Source organism: Acinonyx jubatus, chromosome D1 (genome assembly GCF_027475565.1).
Source record: "Acinonyx jubatus isolate Ajub_Pintada_27869175 chromosome D1, VMU_Ajub_asm_v1.0, whole genome shotgun sequence".
Lineage (NCBI taxonomy): Eukaryota > Metazoa > Chordata > Mammalia > Carnivora > Felidae > Acinonyx > Acinonyx jubatus.
In genome coordinates, this window is record NC_069390.1 from 111,349,268 (window position 1) to 111,374,651 (window position 25,384).

The window sequence follows — 25,384 nt, forward strand, 5'->3', positions numbered from 1 at the left end:
CTTCAACATTAGAAAAAAATACCATTGATTTACTAAGTACATATCCATATACTTTTAAAAATAAAAATGTTTCGTGTTTATGAAACAGTAACAAAAATTATGACAAAATAGGCCAAATGTTCTGAGCACTACTTGATAAAAAGTGAAAATAACAGAAAACTGAATATCCACTTAGTTTTTAAAGCACTAAAGATTACATAAAATGAACAAATCATAAAGAATTAGAGAAAATCAGACACAAATATTTTTGAAAAATAACAAAATGAAGACACTAACATGTCCAATTATGGGATAAGGCCTAGCATGTAGTCAACTGCAAATTCACAGACATAAAATAATTTCAATATTACCTCAAGTAAATATATATTAGTTAAGCATTCAACACAAGAAATCAGGAATACCAAAGGCAAATAGAAATCTAAGGGAAACTTAAAAAAGAAGAATAAAGCAGGAAATTCAGTGAAAAGCATTAGGAGAAAAAAAGCAAATTATTAAGTATGACATCAGGTATTTGGAGTGAATTTTTAAAAGTCTGTCAACTAATCAAAAGAAGAAACAAACAATAAGATAGAGATGTAACAACCTTTAAAGATAATATACACGTGTGTACATACGTATACAGTAATAATTTTGAATATAATTAACTAGACTATTTTCTAAAATAGTTAATTATCTATATGGAATTAAGAATTAGAAAAAAATACCAATTCAAATAAAATTTCCATTAGAAGTAATCAAATCACCTCCTGAAAGAAAATCCTGGCAAAGGCTGTACATGAAAATATTCAAGAACAGTTCTCCTGATAAATTAATTCTTCGTGTACTGTACGTGCCAGGTAGTATGCAGTAACTACAATGCTCAAGAGAAAAAATAGCCCCTATCCTTTTGGCTACAACAATTCACCGCTAGAATATACAGTCAGAGTGTACTGGGAGAGCAGCTGAGACGATTTTGGAAAAGTTCATTTTACTAGACATCGTAAAGACTTTCGATTGACATGTTTCCAAATAGTAAATGAACTTTACATTCTGTGGATTAACCATTATCCTTTTTCTTCCTTAAATGAGACTAACATCTTCAGATAAAAAACAAGAAATACTGACCTAAAGAAACACGTGACTATAATCAATATGAAGACATTTTTCTTCATAACAAAGATCACACAAAACAAATTTCTACAAACAGAAAAAAACCAAGCAGAACCTCTTCCACCAGTTTTAAAAAGTTTTAATTCCATTTACCATTTTATTTATGACTTGGCCCAGTTACATGGTAACATTGCAAACACACATAGTTTTGGATATGTCAGAAGAACGATGGGCTCAAACAGGAAACCCACACTGGAACTCTTGCTCAGCTGCTGTCAGAAGACCAATAAGAACACCAGATACTCATGTGCAAAAGAAGAAGTTGAACCGTCCCTTTATACCGCATATAAAAATTAATCCACTCTGCACTAAAGACCTAAACGTAAGGCTATAAAACAATAAAACCAGAAGGAAACATAGAAGGAGGCTCCATGACACTGGCTCTGGCGATGACTCTTTGGATATGACAGGGGCACAGGCAACAGAAGCCAACACCAGGCAAACAGGACACGTCAAACTTTAAAGACGTCTAGGCTACAAAGGAAACAGCACAGTGGCGAGGAGGCACCATGAAAAGGAAGAAAATATTTGTCAACTATACATCTGACAAGGAACTCCTCCAATTCAATCAAAAACCCAGTTAAAAATGGGCAGAGGACTTAAGACCTTTCTCTAAGCCAATATGCAAACAGGCAAGAAGTCCACAAAAAGATGTTCAACGTCACTACTTACGAAGGAAATGTGGTGAGACACCGCTCACACCGTTAGGATGGCTGCTGCGCACACGCACACACACATACACACAAATGACAGACAGCACTGCAGGGATCAGAAGGCAGCATCCTTCAACAATTAAACACAGAATGACTTCTGACCTGGCAGTTCCACAGAAGCCCTGAGAACCAGCTCGTGGAGAACCAGTTGTGCCCGTCGTCATCCCTGCAGCATGACGCACAGCTGTGCAGAGACACGCGCCCCCCCCCGTGTTCCGCACTGCTGGATCAAGATGACGCCACATGCGCACACATGGAATCGCGGACCCTCACAGGGAAGGAACCCCCCTCGTGTGCATCGATGGGGAAAAACCCTGAGGACGTTCCCACAGACAGTGTGACAGGCCAGGCCTCAAGGACAAGTCTTCCAGGCGCCCCTAGGCAGGCAAACTCCTGGAGACACAGAGTGGAGGAGGGACAGCCAGGCCCCTCCCCCTCCAGAGACGGGAGAAGAAGGGACCTGGGAGTCGGTCCGCGGCGGACAGTCTCCGCTGGGCAAGATGAACAAGTTCTAGGGCTCTGCTGCACAAGAGAGCACACATGTCACTACCGAACTGTGCCATCAAAAATGGTGAAGATGGCAAATATTATGTTATGTGTCTTTTACCGATACAAATACCGAAAAATGAAATAAAATTTAGAAGGAAGATTTAAATTTATTTGGATAAACATCATCTGATGCTATTATTTATGGTTCTTTTACCTGACCTACACAAAATGTGTTTCGTTTTGTTTGAGTACAGCTGCCACACAACCTGACAATAATTTCAGGTGTGCAGCACGTGACTGGACGAGGGTGGCATCACGCCGTGCTCGCCACAAGCGCAGCTGCCGCCTGTTGGCACACAACGCTGTCACCACCCCCCCCACTGTGTCCCGCTCACTGTGCCCTTCCTCCCCGAGACTCACTACCGCTGGCAGTCTGTACCTCCCGCCGCCGTCCCCCCTGCACCGTCAGTCCGTCCTCTATTTTTGTCCGTCTGCTTTTTGTCGTTTGTAGACTCAATCACCACATTCCACTTAGACTGGACTCACGTGTTCGTCTTTTTCAGTCTGACTTATTTCACTTGGTTAATACCCTGTGGTCCATCCACGGTGTCGCAAAGAGCAAGATCTCACCCCGTCACGGCCGAGTAATCAGCCACTGCAGACACCACGCCTTCCCTGTCCGCCGATCTACGACGGACACTTGCGGCTTCCATAGTTTGGCTATGATAAATAATCCCACAATAAACACAGGGGTGCATGTTTCTTTTTGAAATAGTGTGTTGTTTTCTGTGGGTAGATACCCGGCAGTGGAACTGCTGGGTCGTAGTTTGATTTTTAACTTTCTGAGGAACCTCCACACTCCAGAGCACCTCCAGAGCAGCTGCACCAGTTTGCATTCCCACCAGCAGTGTAAACGGTTCCCGTTTCTCCGCATCACGGCCAACACCTGTGGTCTTCTGGGCTGTTAATGTTAGCCACTCTGACAGGTGCGAGGTGGTTTCGATTTGTACTTCCCTGATGATGAGTGATGCTGAGCATCTTTTCATGTGTCTGCTGGCCACCTGCTTGTCTTCTTTGGAAAAATATCTATCCAGGTCCTCTGCCCATTTATTAATCGAATTGTTTGTTGAACAAGACAGTTTTACGTGTTCTGTAGGACAGACAGTCCTTTACAGAGCTGTAGGAGGCATGTGGAGGTTAGTGCACTTAGACAACTAGTGATTCAAGGTTTAAATCTTCTTACCTCGTATGTGATCTTTAAACTTGACTGTAATAAAATAGGAGTAAAGTGGGGATGAACTTCTGCAGTCAGCCACAGACGAAAGGTATCTTTAGGTTGAAGAGTATTTAATTCCTGGTTTATAAAAACAGCAACAATAAAAATCTACTTCAATATACACACTAATTTCCATTTTAGAAATGTATTAGTAGTAACTTTTTCCTACTGAAATCCTTCTGTGACATTCTGATATATTTCATTCTGCTGCTTATTTGCTCTGTGACCTTGGGTTCTAGGATTTACACCAATGCTGAGCAAGGATAATATGAGTGCGCATCTTGTGAACCGTGTACAACACTCGTAACTGCACATGATGCACAGCAAGTACAAGACAAGTGTTAGCGGTAACCGATGCACCTCAACTGGTCACCACCTTCTGGACCTTAGGTTCTCACCGCTTTGATTAGGGCTTCCAGAGAGTTCTAGCATGAGAGCGCTTCCTTTATTGGGAACGTTTGTTGTATCCTACTTATTGCCTATCATATAAAGTCAAAACTTCACCACACAAATTCCTCGGCCTGTGCTATCTGCTGCAGTCACTTATTCAAATTTCATGTCTGTGTCCTCTTGAATATTTTTCCTTTCTACCTGTTATGCTCTTTGGAACCTGAAAATTCTTACTCATCTGTCAAGTTAAGTCCAAGTCTTAGGGGGATATTTTCTCCAACTCTTCAGTACCAGTCCCAGGCACATTAATCCCTCAAGACACTTTGTGAACGGTCTTCTGTAGTATTCACTATGCTACAATATAGTTACTAATGTGGGCTGTCTCTTCTACACCAACTTCTTTCCTACGAGCAGGTACAAATTTTGTATGCATTGAGCACTTACGGCAACTGCTGTCTTTTTTTCTGTACTAAACAAGTGTTTGTAGAATAAACAAATGAATGAATGACAAAAGACTTGTTAAGAGTTCTAAAAGAGTGAAAACTAAAATTTATGTTAAAAAACATAATCTATGTCTGATTCTAATATTTACTATTTTAATGCAAAATACAGAAGGTGACCACAAAAAAAAAAAAGGCAAAAGAATTGGCCATAAAAACACTGTGCTTACTTAACATTGTATATCGTAAAATGTATCTACACTTACTAACAATTTAAGAAGGTAAAATTTACATGAAATTTTGGTTTAGGTTAGCACACTTTTAAAGAAAGGTAAAAAACACACATTCATGATAGAGTTGGTTTGAAAATAAATTTGCAAATTTATACCTAAACAATTTATCCTAACTCCCCAAAAGAAAATTTAAAAAAATATTTTAAAGTTAAAACTTTTTTATTATCATCTACCTTATATGCTTCAAAAAGTTCTAATTAAGATTTGCTTCCAGGGACGCATGGGGGGCTCAGTCGGTTAAGTGTCCTACTTCGGCTCAGGTCATGATCTCTGGTTCCTGAGTTCAAGCCTCACGTCGGACTCTGTGCTGACAGCTCAGAGCCTGGAGCCTGCTTTGGATTCTGTGTCTCCCTTTCTCTCTGCCCCTCCCCCGCTCATTCTTGGTCTCTCCCTCTCTCTCTCTCTCTCTCAAAACATGGATAACCTTTAAAAAATTTTTTTAAAAAAGATTTGCTTCTGGGGCACCTGGTGGCTCAGTCGGTTAAGCAGCCGACTTCAGCTCAGGTCATGATCTTGCGGTCCGTGGGTTCAAGCCCTGCATCAGGCTCTCTGCTGACAGCTCAGAGCCTGGAGCCTGTTTTGGATTCTGTGTCTCCCTCTCTCTCTGACCCTCCCCCATTCAGGCTCTGTCTCTCTCTGTCTCAAAAATAAATAAATGTTTAAAAAAAAAAATACATGTTAAAAAAAAAGATTTGCTTCTGAGAAATCATTGTAATTGTGTGTTACACAAATAAATAGCTATCGATCTATTATTTGGAAGAAAAAGCAGAATTTAAGCATTTACAGGTCTTCTTTACATGTTTTAAAACATTCGTGATTTATCAGACATGAATTATATATTTTTACACATTAATGGTTTTCTCAGAAAACTGTCCTAATAATAGAATTCCTCAAATATTTACATATACCTCAGTTTCCAAATCTGTGTCTTGTTTTGATTTTATGAACCACCACCGTCCATCAATTAACTCACTGAGTCATGAACTCATTCAAAGATGTGATCGCCTACATGTTGTGAAAGGTGCTACAGGTGCCATGTACTAGGACCACACAATTTTTCGACACATTACAATTAGGTAAGGGCCTCTGTCAATCTATTCTATTCTCAATTATATGTCTGCCAGATCAATTAAACTAATTAACTCACCCTCCTGCTTAAGACGTCCTTTGACTTCATCCTAAGAAAAAAATTTCCAAATTCTTCTGCATGGTTCTCAGGGTATTCCACAACCCAGCACCACTCTGCCACGCCCAGCCCTCCCAGCACATTCAAGGCCATCTTTATTCTTTGTACTAGGCCTGTTCGTCTCCCCCACTAGGTCTCTACTGGAATTAACCAGGCTATCCTCATCTGCCTGCCTGCCTTCCCTCTCCCCTTCCTTCCTCCCTTCCTTCCCTTCCTTCCCTCCCTCCCTCCTCCCTTCCTTCCCTCCCTCCCTCCTCCCTTCCTCCTCCCTTCCTTCCCTCCCTCCTCCCTTCCTTCCCTCCCTCCTCCCTTCCTTCCCTCCCTCCTTCCTTCCTCCCTTTCCTCCCTTCCTCCTCCCTTCCTTCCCTCCCTTTCCTCCCTCCTTCCTTCCCTCCCTTCCCTCCCTCCTTCCTCCCCTCCTCCCTTCGTTCCCTTCCTCCTCCCTTCCTTCCCTCCCTTTCCTCCCTCCTTCCTTCCATCCTTCCCTCCCTCCTTCCTCCCTTCCTTCCCTTCCTCCTCCCTTCCTTCCGTCCTCCCTTCCCTCCCTCCTTCCTCCCTTCCCCCTTCCCTCCCTCCTTCCTCCCTTCCTTCCTTCCTCCCTCCTTCCTTCCCCCCTTCCTTCCTTCTCTCCCTCCTTCCTTCCTCCCCTCCCCCCTTTCTTCCTCCCCTCCCTCTCTCCTTCCTTTCTTCCCTCCCTCCTTCCTTCTTCCCTCTCGTTTTTTTTCTTCCTTCCTTTTTTTTTCTTCTTTCTTTCTTTCTTTCTTTCTGCCCCTACACTTAGCTAAATCACGTGCAACTTTCAAGCAACATCTTGTCTTAGGAGTCATCTCTAACTATCCGAGGCCACAATCATCTTTTTTAAGGGACAGAATTAAGTTAGGGTTTGCATTTAAAACCTGGCCAGCAATTTGCTCTGTCTAGAGGCTAGTTTTGCTCTGGGTCTGTGTGAATTCAGTCAAGTGACTGCTTCGGTTAACATCCTAGCCTCCCAGGGAAGTCCTGTTATTCCCCTGACTCCTCTCCATCCTCTCTCCCCACACAGACACTGCAGACCAAGAGCATCAGGAGAAAGCAATGGTTTGGAAAGGCCTCCTGTAACCCTTTAAAACAGCTACCTACTTCAGTTCTGGGAAAAGCTCCCTAAGCCTCCCTTCGATCCTGATGAATAATTTCTTGGTTCCCCTTAAACGCTTTCAAAATAGACACTTTTGTACACATCCTAATAAAAAGGCCCCCACCTTCATTTGTACAAATGTATATATTAAACGATTAACAGGTTTTAAATGATTTCTCGTTAAACGTTAACTTAAAAAAACATTACATAACGCATGACACTCTTTGGAGATCACCCAATTGACTACATTCCGTACTATTTACACCACACTCATCTGAATCTACCTTTTCCAGAACTGGCAGCCAAGACACCACAAGATGTAAGTTCTTCAAACACAGCCAGTCCCCACTGCGGGCACATTCCTTCAGCATCTGAATCGCTAAATCGGCTTGACCCTGACCCATAGCAACCTGCAAGACAAAACACAAGACTTGTTGTAGTAAACACCCACTCCAGTGCCTAGCACATGGGGACTGCGCTGACGGACCACTAATTACCGTTATTCTAGGCCGATGAGGACTGAGGGCGGGCCCCGCCTGAGACTAGCTGCACACGCAGTCCAGTCGTGACCTTGACCTGTGAGGGAGTCAAGCTTCCACTGCCCCGTCCATCCTCCTGCCACGAAGCCCAAAGGCCGTGCTCTGCTAGCAGACCCGGAGAGCGGGAGGCCTGCGGCCCAGTGGCCATCCTGCTTGAGAGGAACTAGGAATGCCTTGCTTAGGTTCCTTATCTGGGTTCTCAGGATAAACAAGTAAGTAAGTAAATAAGAAATTAAGAAAGAAAGAAAGAAAATTAAAAATATAATACAAAAAACAGATCTGATAACACAGAACACAAGAGATTCAAATTATCCTGCTTTACATACTGAACCAACTCGGTTTTTTTGATGAGGGTTCTAAATTTTTAATGTTTGTTTATTTTGAAAGAGAGAGAACGAGCAGAGACAGAGAGAGAGAATCCCAGGCAGGCTCTGCACTGTCAGCGCAGATCCCAACATGGGGCTCGATCCCATGAACCGTGAGATCATGACCTAAGCAGAAACCAAGAGTCAGATGCTTAACTGACTGAGTCACCCAGGTGCCCCGAGGGTTCTAAATTTTTAATAAGAAATACCACTGTGTTGCCATTTCCAACAGCTGTCTTATTTTTGTCCTTCCTTAACAGAAGATTTCTAATACTTTTCTATTTATTAAAAACAAACAGTGCTTGAACTGTTTTGATGCACCTATTAATCTTCCATTGTTAAAATGCAAAAAAAAAAAAAAACAACCCACAAAAGACAAAAAACAGAAAAAAAAACAATTTGCTGAACAGAAATTATAGATAATAACAGACAACTCAAGGGCGCCAGGGTGGCTCGCTCAGTTAAGCATCTGACAGGTCATGATCTCATGATTCCTGGGTTCGAACCCCATGTCGGGCTTTGTGCTGACAGCTCAGAGCCTGGAACTTGCTTTGGATTCTGTGTCTCCCTCTCTCTCTGCCCCTCCCTCTGCTCATGCTTGCTCACTCACTCTCTCTCTCTCTCAAAAATAAACATAAAAAAAATAAAAATAGACAACTTAGGATTCTCCAGGAAGCCTCAATCATGTGAAAAAAACTTGAAGAGTCATAAAACCTCAGAAAAAAACATTTACTACAAAAATTTTAAAATATTTTGTAAAAACCACATCAGGAATGTTTGAGAAGACGGTTAGCCACTCATCCCCTCAAAAATCTACACCACTGCTTCTTAAATTAAAAATTAACTTAGCATATATACTCAACAAAGCAACAAAACTTTAAAATAACAGAATTATATCCATATTTAAAGGCTTTCCTACATTCCAACAACTGTGGAGGACGTTTCAACAGTCAAAACTACTGCGGCTGCAAACAGCTTTGTGCTTCTGGTAAAAGCATTGCTGACAGTAGAATCCATGGCCAGGCCATCCACCCGACAGACAGGGCAGGGACTGAGGAGGGATGTGTCCTTATCACAGCAGGAGCAGGGTGAAACCCCATGCCCAGGAGCTGGAGAGGCACCTGCCCATGGGCCCAGGCCCTACCCTCTGGCTGCCTTGTGTCTGGGTCCCCACAATATTTCTACTTCTCCAGTTTTGGTCGTTCTCAAGTGTCTGCTTTGTAATCATTATAATTTTCCCAATAAAAGCAGTTTATTTATTCAGTTGTCAAAAACTGACGGTAAATGAATACATTTTCAGACCTGCACGCAGACTGAATCTGAACAAACTAAGCCCCTAGATTTACCTTGAGAAAATGTGCTATATTACACAAGTTTTACTCAACAATTTATATAGTTCAGCTTCTGCAGGTAAATATTGCTGTGATTTACTGTAAAAGCATCCAAGTAAAATTATTCTCAAAAGGTTAGCAATTATTTTAGCTTCCTATTACCGTTACAACAAATTATCACCACTTAGTACGGTAAAACCAGGAACATGCCTGATCAGATTTCTGATCTAACACTAGGGATCTGGCTTTAATATAAAGGTAGTATCACAAGGCTGCGCTCTTCCTGGAGGCTCTGGGAGAGAATCCCTCGGGCACTTTCCCAGCTCCTGGAAGCCTGCCACACCTCCTCCTTGAGGCCACCCCTCCATCACTGGCCCCCCTACCCCCGCCTCCACTCCACCTCCTGGGCTGCCCCCCACGGCTCCATCACCAGCCCCCCCAACCCCTGACTCCGCCTCCTGGGCTGACCCCCACTGCTCCATCACTGCCCCCTCCCCCTGCCCCTGCCTCCACTCCCCCTCCCCAGCTGCCCCCTAGCAGGGCATGCAGACACTGAAGTACATGGCAGAACTCCCTCTGGGGGGAGCCTGGGGACCAGGATGTGGGCACTGTGGGGGGGCCAACAGGATGCACCAACAGGATGGACCATGGCAGGGAGACCAAAGCTGGGCAGAAGCAGCAGGTCTCTGTGCTCACCTGGTGGTAGCACTCTCCTCCGCGCTCAGCATTAGCCAGCTCCTGCAGCTCCTGGGAAGGATCTGCACCCGGGGAGATGATTATCAAGACGGGCTCAATCTCCAGTGTCTCTTTGTAGAGGCGTTTGAGATTTAGAGGGAGCGGGGACAGCTCTTTCAGTCCTGGAAGATACAGATTAGAGACGTGAAAACTTTGTAGCAACCTGATTCAGACAAAAGTCTGTTAAATCTAATTGCAGGATGTAATACAGAGAAGAACCGCCTGACTTAATCCCGTACAGTTTTCTCCCTGCGAGATCCCTCACTCACCAGCAATAACTCACATCTGTCGGATGCTGGAGGTGCCAGACATTTTTCTGAATGCTCTACACTTGGGATATCAGCGACTCACTGCACCACCACCAGGCAGGCACCCTGACTGCCTCATCCAGCACAGGAAGAAACACACCATCAGGGTTGTGGCCTCGATAGGTAACTTTCTGCCTACAAGAGAAGACTGAACCCAACCACCCGTCTCTACCACTATTCACTCATTTCTATGATAACCGGGTGCCTGCTCTGTGCTGTGCACTGGGAATCAGATTTCCGCATGACCTAGTGAACGATTTCACCATCATGATACACGAGGGCTATGTCTTACGCCCACGCGTTGTGAGAAAAAAAAAAAGTGGTACAGAAGGAAAAGAATATAAGTTTGGAGACAGAATACATAAGCTCTCAGTTTAGCCATTGACCCTGTACAAATCACTAAAATACTCTGTGCCCAGTGTCCTTGGTTGTAAAAAAAAAAAAAAAAAAAAAAAAAAAAAGCATAAAACAATACATAGGCCATTTGGGAGCAAAACAGGATATGATAATAAAAAAGATTCCACATATTCATCACCTACTCTATGCTAGGCACTATGCCAGATATTTATTTTACATATAAGAAAACTAATAATCAAAGAAACTGAATTTGCCAAAGGCCACCCAGCTGCTGCTGACTGTATTCAACACAATTCACCTGTGCGTCCTCTGACTCTGAAGCTTTTCACAAACTCAAGTCCTACACAGACAAGAAACTGTAATTTTGCTATTATGTTTAAACCTCCTTAACTAAAATTTAAATGTTTCCATGATTAATGTATTGAATGAAAGCCAAGCTAAAGAAGACCCACTTCAATTAATACTTGTTCATACTTGTATGAACTGAGCTAAACAAAACAAAAAACAAAACAAAACAAAACAAAACAAAACGGACTAGACACGAGTTGAAACCAGGATCAGCAGAACCTAACAGAATGCCTACAGAGGCAGCAGGGGCTTTCCTGTGTCTTCAACACTGCACCCTAGAAATACTGCACCCTAAAAATTCTAAAATCACTGGAAAAGGACACTCTTAAAGCTTTCTGTAGCAAGCACTTTAAAATATAAATTCAGGGGCGCCTGAGCGGCTTGGTCACTTAAGCGTCCCACTTTGGCCTGGGTCATGATCTCACAGCTCCTGAGTTCAAGCCCCATGTTGGGCTCTGTGTTTTAGTATGGAGCCTGCTTCGGATCCTCTGTCCCTCTCTGTGCCCCTCTCACACTCGCACTGTCTCTCTCAAGAATGAACATTAAAAAGGCCCTTCTAGATAACCACGCTGAAAAGACACATTTCACATGTGGCCCACGCCCTCCACTCCTCACAAGAGGAAAGAATGGTAAGAAATGTCAAGAGCAGAAATATCCCTAATCTCCAGGAATTTGCCCCAATAGCCTCTGAAAGTTGAACTGTGTCTGTAGCATACTGTACGAATTTTAATTTTAACTAAGGGTGATGGCTAACAATCACCCTGTTTTAAGACCTAATCAAAAGGAATTCTTACAGACTTGCGACAGTGTAACTAGAAATGTTTTCATTTACTCAACACATTTATTCCTAAATTCAGTAAACATTCTAGGCCAAATAAATGCACTACCGGATATTGTGAAATATATCATAAGTCTTAGAAATGGGCCTGGCCTTTGACTCAGGAATTTAAATTACAATAATTTAAGAAATAATCCAGGATGTGAGTGCAGAAGCAGGCACAGAGGATTTCATCCAGGCTGTTGATATTAGTGGCAAGAGGGCAACACACTGAGGAGTCTGAGAGCCATACAGGAGGGCTGAAGTTACAGAAACGGTGCATTTAGAGGTACTTTCCTGAAAAGCAGATTACTCAACAGACAACAGTCCACATTGTAATATACACACTTACGTGCTCAAACAGAATAGAAACAACTGCATTAACAATGACTAGTAACAAGTGTTTCCTGTTTTCTATTCTTCCCCATCTCCTCACGGAGCTCTGTTTACACGTATCATGTGATAAAAATGTCAGGATACATATATTTCCCTACAAAATAACTACTGACTGAAACGTGTTCTTTTGGAAATTATATGCCAATATAAAACTCTAAAAATTTAAAATACAGGGGCGCCTGGATGGCTCAGGTGGTTAAACGTACAACTTCAGCTCAGGTCATGATCTTGCAATCTGTGAGTTTGAGCCCCACGTGGGGCTCGACGCTCTCCATGCAGAGCCTGGAGCCAGCATTGGATCCTCTGTCCCCCTCTCTCTGCCCCTCCCTGGCTCACGCGCTCTCTCCCAAAAATAAATTTAAAAATTAAAAAAAATTTAAATGCAGATTGCCACATCATGTCTTAACAGACCATATACTCGATGAGGACAGGAGTCATGTCTTGTGCTCACCATTTTACATGCACACTCTAACATAAATTCAAATATTCCTTCTAAAGTTAAAATTCCACAGAAAAATATATGTTCATTAGCTCATTTTACACAATATTTCAAACTATTGGAACATTTTGGATTAGAGAAAAAATCCTGAAAAATATACCATTTATGACTCAAGTCATGTTCATGCTACTTTGAATTTCATATTAGCTATTCTGCCCACAAAACTCCAATATTATAACCCTACTGCATTTTAAACGAACTAATCTTTATATATTATCATTGGTTTTATTAACCCAAGCAACTTCAATTCATTCTATCATTAAGACTGTTAGTGTGAATCATCCAGAACTATTCCATGAAACTGAAGAGTCAAAGATGTTCACTGCATTGTGAATTATCACAGTACAGAACTACTTACATATCACTGGGATCGTGGGCCTGGGTGGTTTAGTCAGTTAAGTGTGTGATTCTTGCTTTTGCTGCTCAGGTTATGATGCCAGGTCGTGGGATCGAGCCCTGGGTCAGGCTCTGTGCTGACAAGCATAGACCTGCTTATGATTCTCTCTCCCTCTGCCCCTCCCCTGTTCCCTCTCTCTCTCTCTAATAAAATAAGATTTTTTAAAAAAAAAATCACTGGAATTTAAAATTTTGACCATTCATCTTTAAACCATGTCATTTCTTTTGAAAGTAAAAAAAGAGGGGTGCCTGGGTGGCGCAGTCGGTTAAGCGTCCGACTTCAGCCAGGTCACGATCTCGCGGTCCGGGAGTTCGAGCCCCGCGTCAGGCTCTGGGCTGATGGCTCGGAGCCTGGAGCCTGTTTCCGATTCTGTGTCTCCCTCTCTCTCTGCCCCTCCCCCATTCATGCTCTCTCTCTGTCCCAAAAATAAATAAACGTTGAAAAAAAAAAATTAAAAAAAAAAAGAACAAAAATGAGTCAAAGAAATAAACCTTTATTGCATTCTATTTTACTCAGATAAAATACTGAAATAATAAAAAAGAAATAATTTGCAGTTTAAAAAGGAAAGAATATCAATTCTGTACTTTTTAATACCTGAGTAAAAAAAGCAGCAAATTAACATCAAACTATTATAGGAGGTAAGGGTAACAGACTCATTCTTGCTCCCTCGCCTCGTCCTCCCCAACAAAGACACCGACAAGCTTCTAGTGTACAAAATCCCACTTCCTCATTAGAGATAAAACATATCACAAATGTCAGTAAAAAGAAAGAAAACCGACAACCACTATCTAACGTAAGATGCCCTTTAGAAACGGACTAGTCCTCGAACCTAGAAACAAAGCCACACGTTTTGTGGAGGCCGAATCCCAACCCTAACTGTTTCAAGATTCCTGTCCTTGGTTGTGCAAACACTCACCTAGGCACTGCTGGGAAGGCACTCTGCAGGTGGAATTTTGGTTAGGGATATTACAAGAGCATTAACCTCAATTATCCCAGCGGGCCAATGAATCACTAGGACCCTGAAAAGCCTGCAAAGTCAAGGAGACGCCACAGAGAGAGGCAGGGAGGATGAGGCGGAGGAGAGAGCAGAGGGACATATGGGGAGCCTGAGGAAGCATCAGTCGGCCACTGCTGGCTGTGATGCGGAGGAAGGGCCTCTAACCTGGAGGCGGACTCCAGAGACAGAGAGGAAATGCCGACCTCAATCCTGCAAGGGCACGCGGCTGAATCGTGCAATTCAGTGAGCCTCCCCGTAAGAGCAGAGCGGCCAACGCCTGCACTTAGCCCTGTGGGATCTGCAGCGGAGAACCCAGGCCAGCCGCCGGGCTACTGACCTCCCCTCTAGAGCCGGGAGATACTACGTGGACGTTGTTCTAAGCTGCTAATTGGTGGCAATGTGTTACAGAGGCAACAGAAGATGAATATGCATGTCCTTCTGTCCTTCCCCTTGTTCTCCCACACAGCTTCACGAGACAGATGGAGCCGTGGAAGCAAGGTCCCCCTGGATGGGACGCAGGCACGACTAAGGGAAGGGGCTGGGGAGCGGAGGGCTGCGAGGCTCGGAGACTGTCCCCTGGAGAGTCTTCCTGCGGCCGCGGCGCCCTCCGCAAACGCGCCTCCTACCAGCCTCACCATGCAGCACAAACCCTGCTCAGAGCAGCTACTCAAAGCCAAATGTGATCAGAATAACTCAAGTCGGAGTATGTGCATGTGGTGACTGCTATCGTGAAAAAGTAACAGATGTGGCTGGTATACGCGAGCTTGGAGGACTCTAGTGATGTGCCTAAGCTTCTGGGACGGCTCTACTACACCGAAATGGACACCACTTAAAACACAACTGTTTAAGTTACTGCTTTAAAGTTTATACATTATAAAAAGGATTGCTTACACTTAATAAAAATCTTTCTGTATGAATGATGCTTGAAAAATTACATTTGAAATCAAATCTTTAGAATTTCATTGGAAAGATAAGTGCTTGTCATTCTCTAGCAATTTGAATTTTTAAAACTTATTCATACAATAAAAACTCCAATTTTATATGAAAACTCTATTAATAAAACCATTTGACCAAATACAAAGTCATCTCCCCATATACCAGTTTATATAACTTTTGCTTAAAATTAGGCAGAATATGGTTTTAGAAGTGTATTAAACTTACAAAGCATTTGAATATGTGAACACCAGGAGGTTTTTAGTTAATGCTGTTCAGCCTTAAATACCATTTAATCTGGAGGTGAAATAGCACCGCCACGAAGTGTTCCAAAGAGTGGGCACGAGGTCACGCTACAAGGTCAGCAGGAAAGATCTGCTGCGACGCGGTACAAGGACTGGGGGACAGAGGAAAGAACGGACTCTTACCAACTGCTCCGAAAAGTGCCTCGTTTTACTTAAACTCACATCAAGTTATAGAAACATACAATAAATATATAGATAAGCCAGAAATATATTAGATAGTGTTGAGTCCCACAAAGAGAATTAAAACAGGCTGATGTGTTGGTACCGATCAGATGGCCCAGACAGACCTCTCTGGAAAGGCAATATTGTAAGTTAACATCTGAATGACACAAAGGAGCCATGCATTTTAAAAAAAAAAAAAAAAAAAAAAAAAAAAAAAGGTGCATCCATCCAATACCTGGAGCTCATCACAAGAAGTGATATATGAAAGTGCTGAATCACCAAATTGTACCCCTGGAACACTGTATGTAAACCGTAACAGAATTTTTAAAAAATAACATTTTTTCTTAAAAGGTATTCAAGAGAATAGTAATCTTTACTACTGGAGAACTCGGAACTATTATTCAGGACATTGGAAGGTATCCCTGTATTAAATAAAGTCTCCAAGAAAGCATTAAGAATAAAAAAAAAAAAAAGGAGAAAATGCCGCAAACAGACGGTGCAAAGGTCCTGAGACTATTCTGCCCACTTAGGCAAAGGGGGAAGCATGAACAATGTAAGATGAGGTCAGAGAAGCAGAGTCTTATAAGCTTATGTAAGGAAGCTGGATTTTATTCTAAGTGTTTTGAGAAGATTTTGGAGATTTTATGCAAAAAGAGAGATAATTTGGTTTGAACTTTTTAAAGGTTACACAGCTTTATGAAAAGAATGGACTGGAAAGGAAGCAAGAGCTAAAGTAGGGAGACTGAGTAAGAAGAGAGCCACTGATGGAACATACATTTATAGCCTCTGTGCTCAGAAGCTGTTTAAGGCAGAGGAACACAACCATAAAATAAGTGTGTGCCCTCACGTGGCTTCTACTCTAGTTGGAGAACAATTAATAAACACATTAATAACAGAATGTCAGAGAGTACTAATAGTTCCAGAGCCCTGAGGGAAATCTTTGGTGGAAAAAGGCCATTTGAGCAGAGAAGTGGGGAAGACACCGGGGGAGGGGGAGAGCTCCCTTGGAAGAAGGAACAGCGAATGCAAAGGCCCTGAGACTGCAGAAACGCACTGGGGGCTGCAGAAGAACAGGAAAACGGACGGCGGTCACGGCTGGAAGGGGCTGAACGAGGGTGGGAGTGGTAGAACACCGTGAGGACTCCGGAAAGGAGCGACTCACCAGGGGACGATGGACTGAGGACCCATGTCACCTAGGCACTCTTGCTGGCATGCTGAGAATAAACTGGGCATGGGCAGAAAAGCAGCCTCAAAACCAGCAGCCCTGCTCACGTGACAGTGACCGCGCCCTGTGTATGTTCTGACGGCACAGCCACAGCCACGACGGGAGCTGAGGGGAGAGGTGTTGAGACGCTGCACTCGGTTGGCAGCAATGACACCAAGGGAGTTAATTCACGGCAAACCTGAGAGACGGAGCCCAGAAAACTTGCTGGTTTCTCAAACCTGCCGCCGCGAGGCCGTTCCCTCCGGAGCGTCTGCCGCGGGCCACGGCGAAGGGCCTCAGTTACAACAGGAAGTGAGCGAAGTGAGCGGGTACTTCGCACCGGGACGCTCACACCTTTGTTCCAACGTCACGCGTCTGTAACCGGTGCAGGAGTCACTGTCAAGCTGTCCTGTTCACATCCGTGTGTCGGCGTGCAAAGTCCCCAGCTAGGAGCATCGGCTACAGCACCTGACGGGCGCCTACTGCCCGCTGGACACCCCCTCCTCCCCCCCCCCCCTCGCCAGGACTTCTTTCGGGGAGGCATCCCCGGGACTCTGAGGGGAGCACGGCGGGACATTTCAGATGGAGGCCAGGAGGCCCGGCCCCGTGCACGGAACACACAGGCAGGGACGAACGGGGCTCCACAAGCTGCGCGGGGCACAGGGACGGACAGATACAGGAGGAGACAGACAGAAGCGGAGAAGGGAGAGTCCTGCCCTTCCCCCGCCGCGGGTCCCCCTTCCTCACTGCCATACGCCTGGGACGGGCATGTGTCGCTCACAACCACAAGTCACGGGGCCGAGCATCCTGCCAGAGCGCAGCGACCACAGCGCAGGAGGCGAGCGCTCCACGCGCCGTCCGCGCTAAAGGGACGCGAGGCCCAGCACGCGCCCTCGCAACTCCGCGTTCCTGCCCGCAGCCTGCCACGTGACCCATCCGCGGGGGGCGGGGGGGGGAGGGGGGGCAGGGGGCGGGCCTCACGCCGTGTGCGCAAGCTCAGGTACACGTACACGTGCTGGCGGAGGGGGCGGGGCAGGGGGCATAGACAGCCTGTGCCGGCACATCCCCCAAGAAGAGGCTCGAGGCTGTCCTCGCAGGTCCTCGATCATGAGTGGAGGCGGGTCACTGCAGGGGCGGGGCTCCTGCAGCACGCGGGTGTCCCCGCAAGAAGTATATATGGGAAGCACCGCCCACCCGACTCCCCCGCACCCCTGTCCTTGGAGACGGAGTCCGCCCGCAGCGCTGATGACTCGATCACCTCCCGGCATGTGACCGTGTCTGTTCTCAGTCACACAGAGGCTCTCGGTGTCGCCAGTGACCGCTGCCCGAGTGCGCAAGCGCCGCATCAGTCCTCCGGGACAAGACGACGGTCGCCGGCACGGGAACTTGCCAGTGACAAGCGTGCAAAACCCGGTGTATTGCCCCCAGCTCCCGAAGACGACGTCGCTAAGTCATGTTAGGCTCGCGGGACTGGAACGCACACAGCTGGAATACACAGTGTCACACACGAGTAAGATGTTGGGGGCCGATGGAGAACTTCTAGCGACAACGCCAGGGCACTTGGTTACCTAGGCCCGATCTTCTACTTTACACCTGCTTCGGGATGAAGACCGCTATTCTCGGAAGGGGCTCCTTTCGCTAAAATACGGGCCTTAACACGGCTTCTCCACGTTTTCCTGAGCAAATCAAAATACAGTCTATAGAACTTACTTACAAATGAACCCTACCTTTTAATCCTCTAAGACTACACTAAGATGTAAATAATGGACTGCATAGTTTGTAATCTGAAAGACGCACACACTCTTCATTTTTTTACAGCAAAAATAACTCGTTTTGAAGACTTCCCCCCGACCCCAGACTACGGTCATTTACTTGTTTTATTTTGTCTAAATCAAACATTTGATTCCCTGCTTTAAAGTCCTAATCAAGAACAAATGTATAAAAATGTCTAAAGGGCGTTCACAAGAAATAAGTTTTTAAATTTCAAACACCTTAACTAAATGCAGGCTGTCAACTATGCATCAAAGTGAATACATTAAGTACAGTTACATCCAACACCCATTTATCTTTAATCCAGTAGAGGCGGTAAGATAAGCAGAATGAAGGGTAAGACCTTCTAATATTCTAAACTAAGGTCAACATAAAATAAAATGTAAATTAACAAAATAATTCAGGTCAGTGCTCAAGTTCCAGAAGAGTCCCACACTTACCCAGAGCTTTGCAGGCAAACATGCCCATGGCACTTTGCAGTCTGTCTGGTCTGAGCGCCTGCACCACGAGAACCTTCAAAGAAAGTGCAGGGTAGTTTTAAACAATACAGTTCACACAACAGGTTTAAACAATAATGTTAGTTAATGAAACATGTATTTACTAACATGTCAGCACTGATCAATGTGGCACAATATTTACTTACACAGTCACAGTAAGTATATACAAAGACATATTTTTAACAAGGAAAATATTAACTAAAAGTCCATTTATTTCTTCAAATTTATCATCAGAAGTCAACATGAGCATGTCATTGTCACAGGGTCAGCTATGTCTTCAGTATCCAGGAAGTGGCCACGTGGCAGCTGCCAACGAGGGTATAAAGGTGAGGCACCTTTGATGATCGTAGAGCAGAGGCCCAGAAATCTTGTCTAAAATTTTCAAATCACTGTTTTCATGCTCAAACATGTATACACCCAGGTGTTTAAGTTTTCAAGAAACGTACTTCCTAGCTTCCTTTCCTTTCATCTCAAGCCACGCTTGGTACAGGAGCACCGACCAAGGAGATACAAGAAGACACCAGCACCAGCAGCATGGTGACCGGGGACACCCCTTCCCAGAGAGCCCGCCAGCTCTAAGCCCTGGCCTACCCCAAAGACCAGAACCCTCCAGTAAGTTCAGTGCTCCGTTTGATACAAAACGGGAGAGGAGGGCCCGGGCCTCACGAGGCGGTGTTTCCCACTGACAGAACCCGGGAAATGAGAGAAGCAGCCGCACACTCTAACTTTAATGTCTTCCTGTGAGACTCTCTCTCTCCTGAAAAATCACCCTTTGGGCTACAGCACACGGAGACACCCAGGCACGCCTGCCAGTGACCACACCGTCTGGGCCCACGGCAAAAGCAGAAAGCCCTTCCCCACGTTGACATCACATGACATCCAAAGGCAGAACTTTCATTTAAGTGGCTTCTGGACAAGAGAAGTATCAGATATTTTTACGCATTTAGAGAACTTACCTGCTGAAATAAGGAAACTTTCTTTGCAAGAATAGACGGAAACTCTTGCTCACACATTGAAGTGTGACAGTAAGTACGCCACAGCGCTTCATCGTCAAAGCAGAGGGTCTGATAAAGACTAGGGAGAGTAATCTACAACACAAAAATAACCCTACATGGTGAGCTACAAGCAAATGTGAGTCTGTGTGTATATATATGTATTACTAAAAAGGTAAATGGAAACTAATTATTGATAGATGCTTATCAGTTGTTTTCCCCTTTATATTGGCTTATCTAATTATTTCTAGATCAGAAGTAGTATGGTTAGGGTCGCCGGGGTGGCTCAGTCGGTTAGGCGTCTGACGTCAGCTCAGGTCATGATCTCACAGTTTGTGCGTTGGAGCCCCACATTGGGCTCTGCGCTGACAGCTCGGAGCCTGGAGCCTGCTCCAGATGCTGCGTCTCCCTTTCCCTCTGCCCCTCCCTCGCTCACGCTCTTTCTCTCTCTCAAAACTAAATAAACATTTAAAAAAATAGTATGGTTAGACTTATCCAATCCAGAATTAGATAAAATTCGACATTTCCAAAGTAGTATCAGCTCAATATTTGCAAGTTAACAAATCTTTTCTTGACATAAAAACATTTGTACTTATCTCCACCTTGTGGAGAAAGGAATCCTTTGTTAAAACCCAGTACATTTTTTACTGAGTCCTGACGGACATGTCCACGGGCACGTTAAGCACCACAACAGAGTTCTACAAGAGATTATAAAAATATGCTGAATTTCACATCAACATCAAATCCTGAATAGAACATGGCTTTTCTAAACCACATTCATTTATGCTGCACTCATGAGCACGTTGCTTCCTTTGCCTCTAGATGTTCTAAATTTCTACTTATTAATGTCTACACAAGAGTCCTCATAAATTTCTACTGGGCGTTCAATATTCTCCTTAAACAATTATCATCTCTCAGGGATGTTCTTCAACATATTCATTTCCTTCTACCTCAAATAGTATTCTCTCTTCCAAACTTTGTTTTTAATCTTTTTCAGCCTTCTTTGTGGTATAATTGACGAAACAGTACCTATTTGAGTGCTCTGATAAGCATTTATTTACACTGCAATAATTACCACAATGAAACAAATTCACATTAACTCAAAAGTTACCATTTTTTGTAATAAGAACACTCAAAATCCACTCTTAGTAAATTTAAAGTATACAATACGGTACTGTTACATAGAGCCACCATGTTACATTAGATTCTCTAGAACTTACTCACCTTATAGTCAAACATTTGTACCCAATGTCCAACTTCTCTCCCCATTTCACACAACCCCCAGCTCCATTCTGTGGAATGGCAGCCTCCATTCTCCTCTCAGCTTTACTTAGTTCACGTTTTTATGGATGAATAATATTCTATTACAGAGGGATAGATTGCATTCTCTTTATCCGTTCATCCACTGATAGACATGCAGGTTGTTACAACACAGTAAAACCTTGGTGTGCGAGGAACTTGTTCTGCCAGTGTTCCACAAGATGAGGAAACTTTTCTAATAAATTTTAACTTGATAAATGAGCGATGTCTTGCAATATGAGTAGTATGTGATGCCCAATGTCACAACTGAGCCAATGGTCCGTGAAGTTCGCTTGGATATACAAGCGCTCTGGATTACAAGCAAGTTTCCAGAACAAATTATGCTAACAAACCAATATTTTACTGTATATCTTGGTTGTTCTAAATAATGCTGCAATAAACATGGGAGTACAGATATCTCAGACACCTATTTCCTTTCCTTAGGATTTACACCCAGAAGTAGCAGTGCTGGATCACATGGTAGTTCTATTTTTAATTTTTTTGAGGAATCTCCACACTGTTTCATAATGGCTGCACCATTTTCTATTCTCACCAACAGTGCACGGTTTCCCTTTCCTCCACAACCTGGCCATTGCTGGTTATCTCTTGTCTTTCCAATTATAGCCATCCTAACAGTAATGAATTAATAATACCTCATTGTGGTTTTATTTGCATTTCCCTAATGACTAATGACATTGAACACCTTTTTATATACCTGTCGGCCATTTGTGTGTCTTCTTTAGAAAAATGTCTATTCAGGTCCTTTGTCCATTAAAAAAAAATTTTTTTTTTTTTTTTAGTACAGTTGACACACAATGTCACGTTACTTTCAGATAGACAACAGTGATTCAGCATGTGTAAACTATGCCACGTTCACAAGTATGACAACCGTCTGTCACCATACAGCGCTATTACGATACCACTGACCACATTCCCTCTGCTGTGCCTTCTATTCCCGTGACGTATTCATTCCACAACTGGAAGCCTGTACCTCCTTCTCCCCTTCACCCACTTTGCCCATCCCCACCCCTGGCAAGCTCTCTTCCAATTATCAACAGTGGGCTACAAGAACAGAAATGTAAATCTGTAGAGATGGAGGATTTTTATGGAAAATGATGGCAAATTGGGAAGATCTGTATCTGCAGGGCTAGAATGTCACATAAAATAAACATAAACCAAGTACTTAAGGATGTTTCATCCAAAGAGTCGTATTCATATGTAATTAACCCACGATAGTGCCCAAATTTCATCATGTAAGTTAACTAAAATTAAATTTATACAGCATAAAATTAAATACATTTCAATTTAATTTTTTTTAATAAGTGATCTATAAACCTATTAGGACAACACTTGATGGCGGTCCATTAAATTTAGTTGCAATTAGTGTATAAGGGCCTACTGCTACCAATTTAGGCTACACATTCTATAATCGTTATGGATTTGGCCAGGAATTAGAGCCGGCTACACTGCAGTTAGGAAGCCCTCTGGCTTCACATCACCCGGGGTGGAGCTCTGGTTCGGTGCCACCACAGCACAAGTATTTGTCCTACTCTCCATGGTGTAGGTTCACCGAGTGCCGTCTCTATGTGTTACACAACATGTATTTGTCACTCCACTGGCACTACGCTCACCAGTACGGACGCTAAATAAATGATTAATGAAACAATTAGTGATAATAAAGCAGAATCCATTTACTTTATTCAACAAATATTTATGAAGGAAAGGCAAGAAAGAATGGGGATGAAAAGCCCAGACTCTGCATCAAGGAGCCCAACTTCAAATCCTGACTCTACTTTCTAAGTGACCGTAAGCAAGTGATTGCACTGCTCTGTGTCTACTTTGCTCATCTGTTAAACGAGAACAGGATTGTGAGGATGTTGAAAATATCTACCGAGGGGATCTGTTTTCAAATTCTTCAGAATGCTTTCAACAGCGAGTCCCCAATAAATGCAAACTATTCTAACTGTTGGCACCATGTGCCACTGAGACCTTACAAGGGTTGCGAAGAGCAGGGAAGGAAAGAAGGAAGAGCAACGCATGCATATACTTTGACAGCAGTCTTTCTTTCGTTCCCCACAAAATACCACTGAGGCTGCGTAAACAACATAGGGACTGTCAGGAGGTGGGCTTCCGAGCTGCTGTTTCTTCCGCTCGCCCGCATACTTGGCCCCCACTTCCCACTCCGGAATAGAGAAGCAGGAGGGATGGAGGACGAAGGATGGGAAGTGGGGGGAGACAGTGACAAAGAAACACTGCAGTTGGAAAATTCAGGCATCGACTACGGTGTCAGGTGAATGCCTTGATGGAAATCATAGTGCAAACTTCCCACCTGTCTGTCTGCCTGTCTGTCTTGGGTAAACCGTTAGCCTCTCCACACCTCGCTTTCCTCTCGTCTAGGCTGCTGTGATGATAACATGAGATAATGTGTGTACAGTATTTAATATGATGTTTGGCACGTAACACGCCCTCCAATAGATGTGTGAGATTAACAAGAAACCTTAGGTTCCTTCACTGAACTCGCTACTAGTGGTTCTCATTTCTCATCTGTAAAAAGAATTTAATAATACCCGTCTCTCAGGGTTGGTATGATAATCGCATAATTCATGTTGACTCACATGATAAGTCACACTCATAAGATACTCATAAGATAACTCGTAAGATAATTCATGTACACCTGAAAACAAGATTATGCTCTATGTTAACTAACTGGAATTTAAATAAACACTTAAAAAAAATAAATGAGATAATCCACTTAAAACGTTTTATAAATGCGGTGCCTGGGTGGCTCAGTCAGTTTAGCGTCCGACTTCAGCTCAGTTAAAGCGCCTGACTTCAGCTAAAACCCATGATCTTACAGTTCATGGGTGCGAGCCCTGCATCGGGCTCTGTGCTGACAGCTCAGAGCCTGGAGCCTGCTTCAGATTCTGCATGTGTGTGTCTCTCTCTCTGCCCCTCCCCTGCTTATACTCTCTGTCTCAAAAATAAACATTAAAATTTTTTAAGTGTTTTGTAAACTAAAATGATAATAAAACATTAATGTGTACTATAACCTTCTCTGAATATGAAAGTTACTTTCCTAAAAGTTTTGGATTCCTTTATTTAAACAGAAATGAGTAGGTTAAAAAAAGAAAAGAAACATCATTACAATTTTTAGTTTAAAAATGTAAGATTTTTTTCCCCCAAATGTGGTAATATTATCTGTACCATGCCGATTATTATTTTCCGTTAGGAGTTCATGTGATAGTTCAGAAATCCTGCTCAATAATCTATAATTCCCTTTAAATTGTCTCTATTTTTCACCATTTGCAGCAACATGGATGGAAGTGGAAGGCTTTATGGTGAATGAAATAAGTCAGAGAAGAACAGATATCATGTTTTCACTCATGTGGATCTTGAGAAGCTCAATAGATGAACATGGGGGAGGAGAAGGGAAAAAAATAGTTACAAACAGAGAGGGAGGGAGGTAAACCATAAGAGACTCTTAAATACAGAGAAGAGACTGAGGGTTGATTGGGGGGGGGCGGAGAAGAAAATGGGTGATGGGCACTGAGGAGGGCACCTGTTGGGATGAGCACTGGGTGTCGTATGGAAGCCAATTTGACAATAAATTGTATTCATAAAAAGAATAAAAACACTGTCACTATTTTTCTTTTTTTGCATTCTATTATAATTGTGTCGTAAGTGTTTCCTATACTAGGTGACAAAGTCCCGGGAAGAAGGAACCAAGACTTCCATTTTATTTTATATTTAATTATTTTGAGAGCATGAGCAGAGACAGAGACTCCCAAGCAGGCTCCATGCTACCTGTGCAGAGCCTGACGCAGAGCTCAAACTCAAGAAACCTCAAGATCATAACCTGAGCCAAAATCAAGAGTCAGACACAGAAGTGACCGAGCCGCCCCAGCACCCCATCCTAGGCCTTTAGACATCCATGCCCTTCGTTCTCAGTCAGTAGTTCATGCACACTTAATAAACATCTAACCCAGAGAACTACATGAACAATGCAAAATTTACCTCACCTCTTTCGTCATCAGTTTGTCTACTCATAACCTCACTTTGTTCAACCAAAGAAAGTGTGTAACA

At 43.5% G+C, this 25,384-nt stretch overlaps 1 protein-coding gene across 8 annotated transcripts in view; it reads right to left on the reverse strand.

The window, feature by feature from the left end:
• The window catches only part of DYNC2H1 (dynein cytoplasmic 2 heavy chain 1), a 340,312-nt gene that overhangs the window by 147,045 nt on the left and 167,883 nt on the right, over positions 1–25,384 (reverse strand). For 7 of the 8 annotated variants that reach the window (XM_053204186.1, XM_027051992.2, XM_053204184.1 and 4 more), the window contains 5 exons: positions 19,967–20,098; positions 18,954–19,026; positions 9,982–10,142; positions 7,335–7,460; positions 3,595–3,705 (listed from right to left, as the gene is read on the reverse strand). In XM_053204186.1, the coding sequence (XP_053060161.1) occupies positions 3,595–3,705; positions 7,335–7,460; positions 9,982–10,142; positions 18,954–19,026; positions 19,967–20,098 (603 nt within the window). Of the gene's footprint in view, positions 1–3,594; positions 3,706–7,334; positions 7,461–9,981; positions 10,143–18,953; positions 19,027–19,966; positions 20,099–25,384 lie in introns of those variants that run through there. The other variant, XR_008290731.1, reaches the window with a different exon arrangement.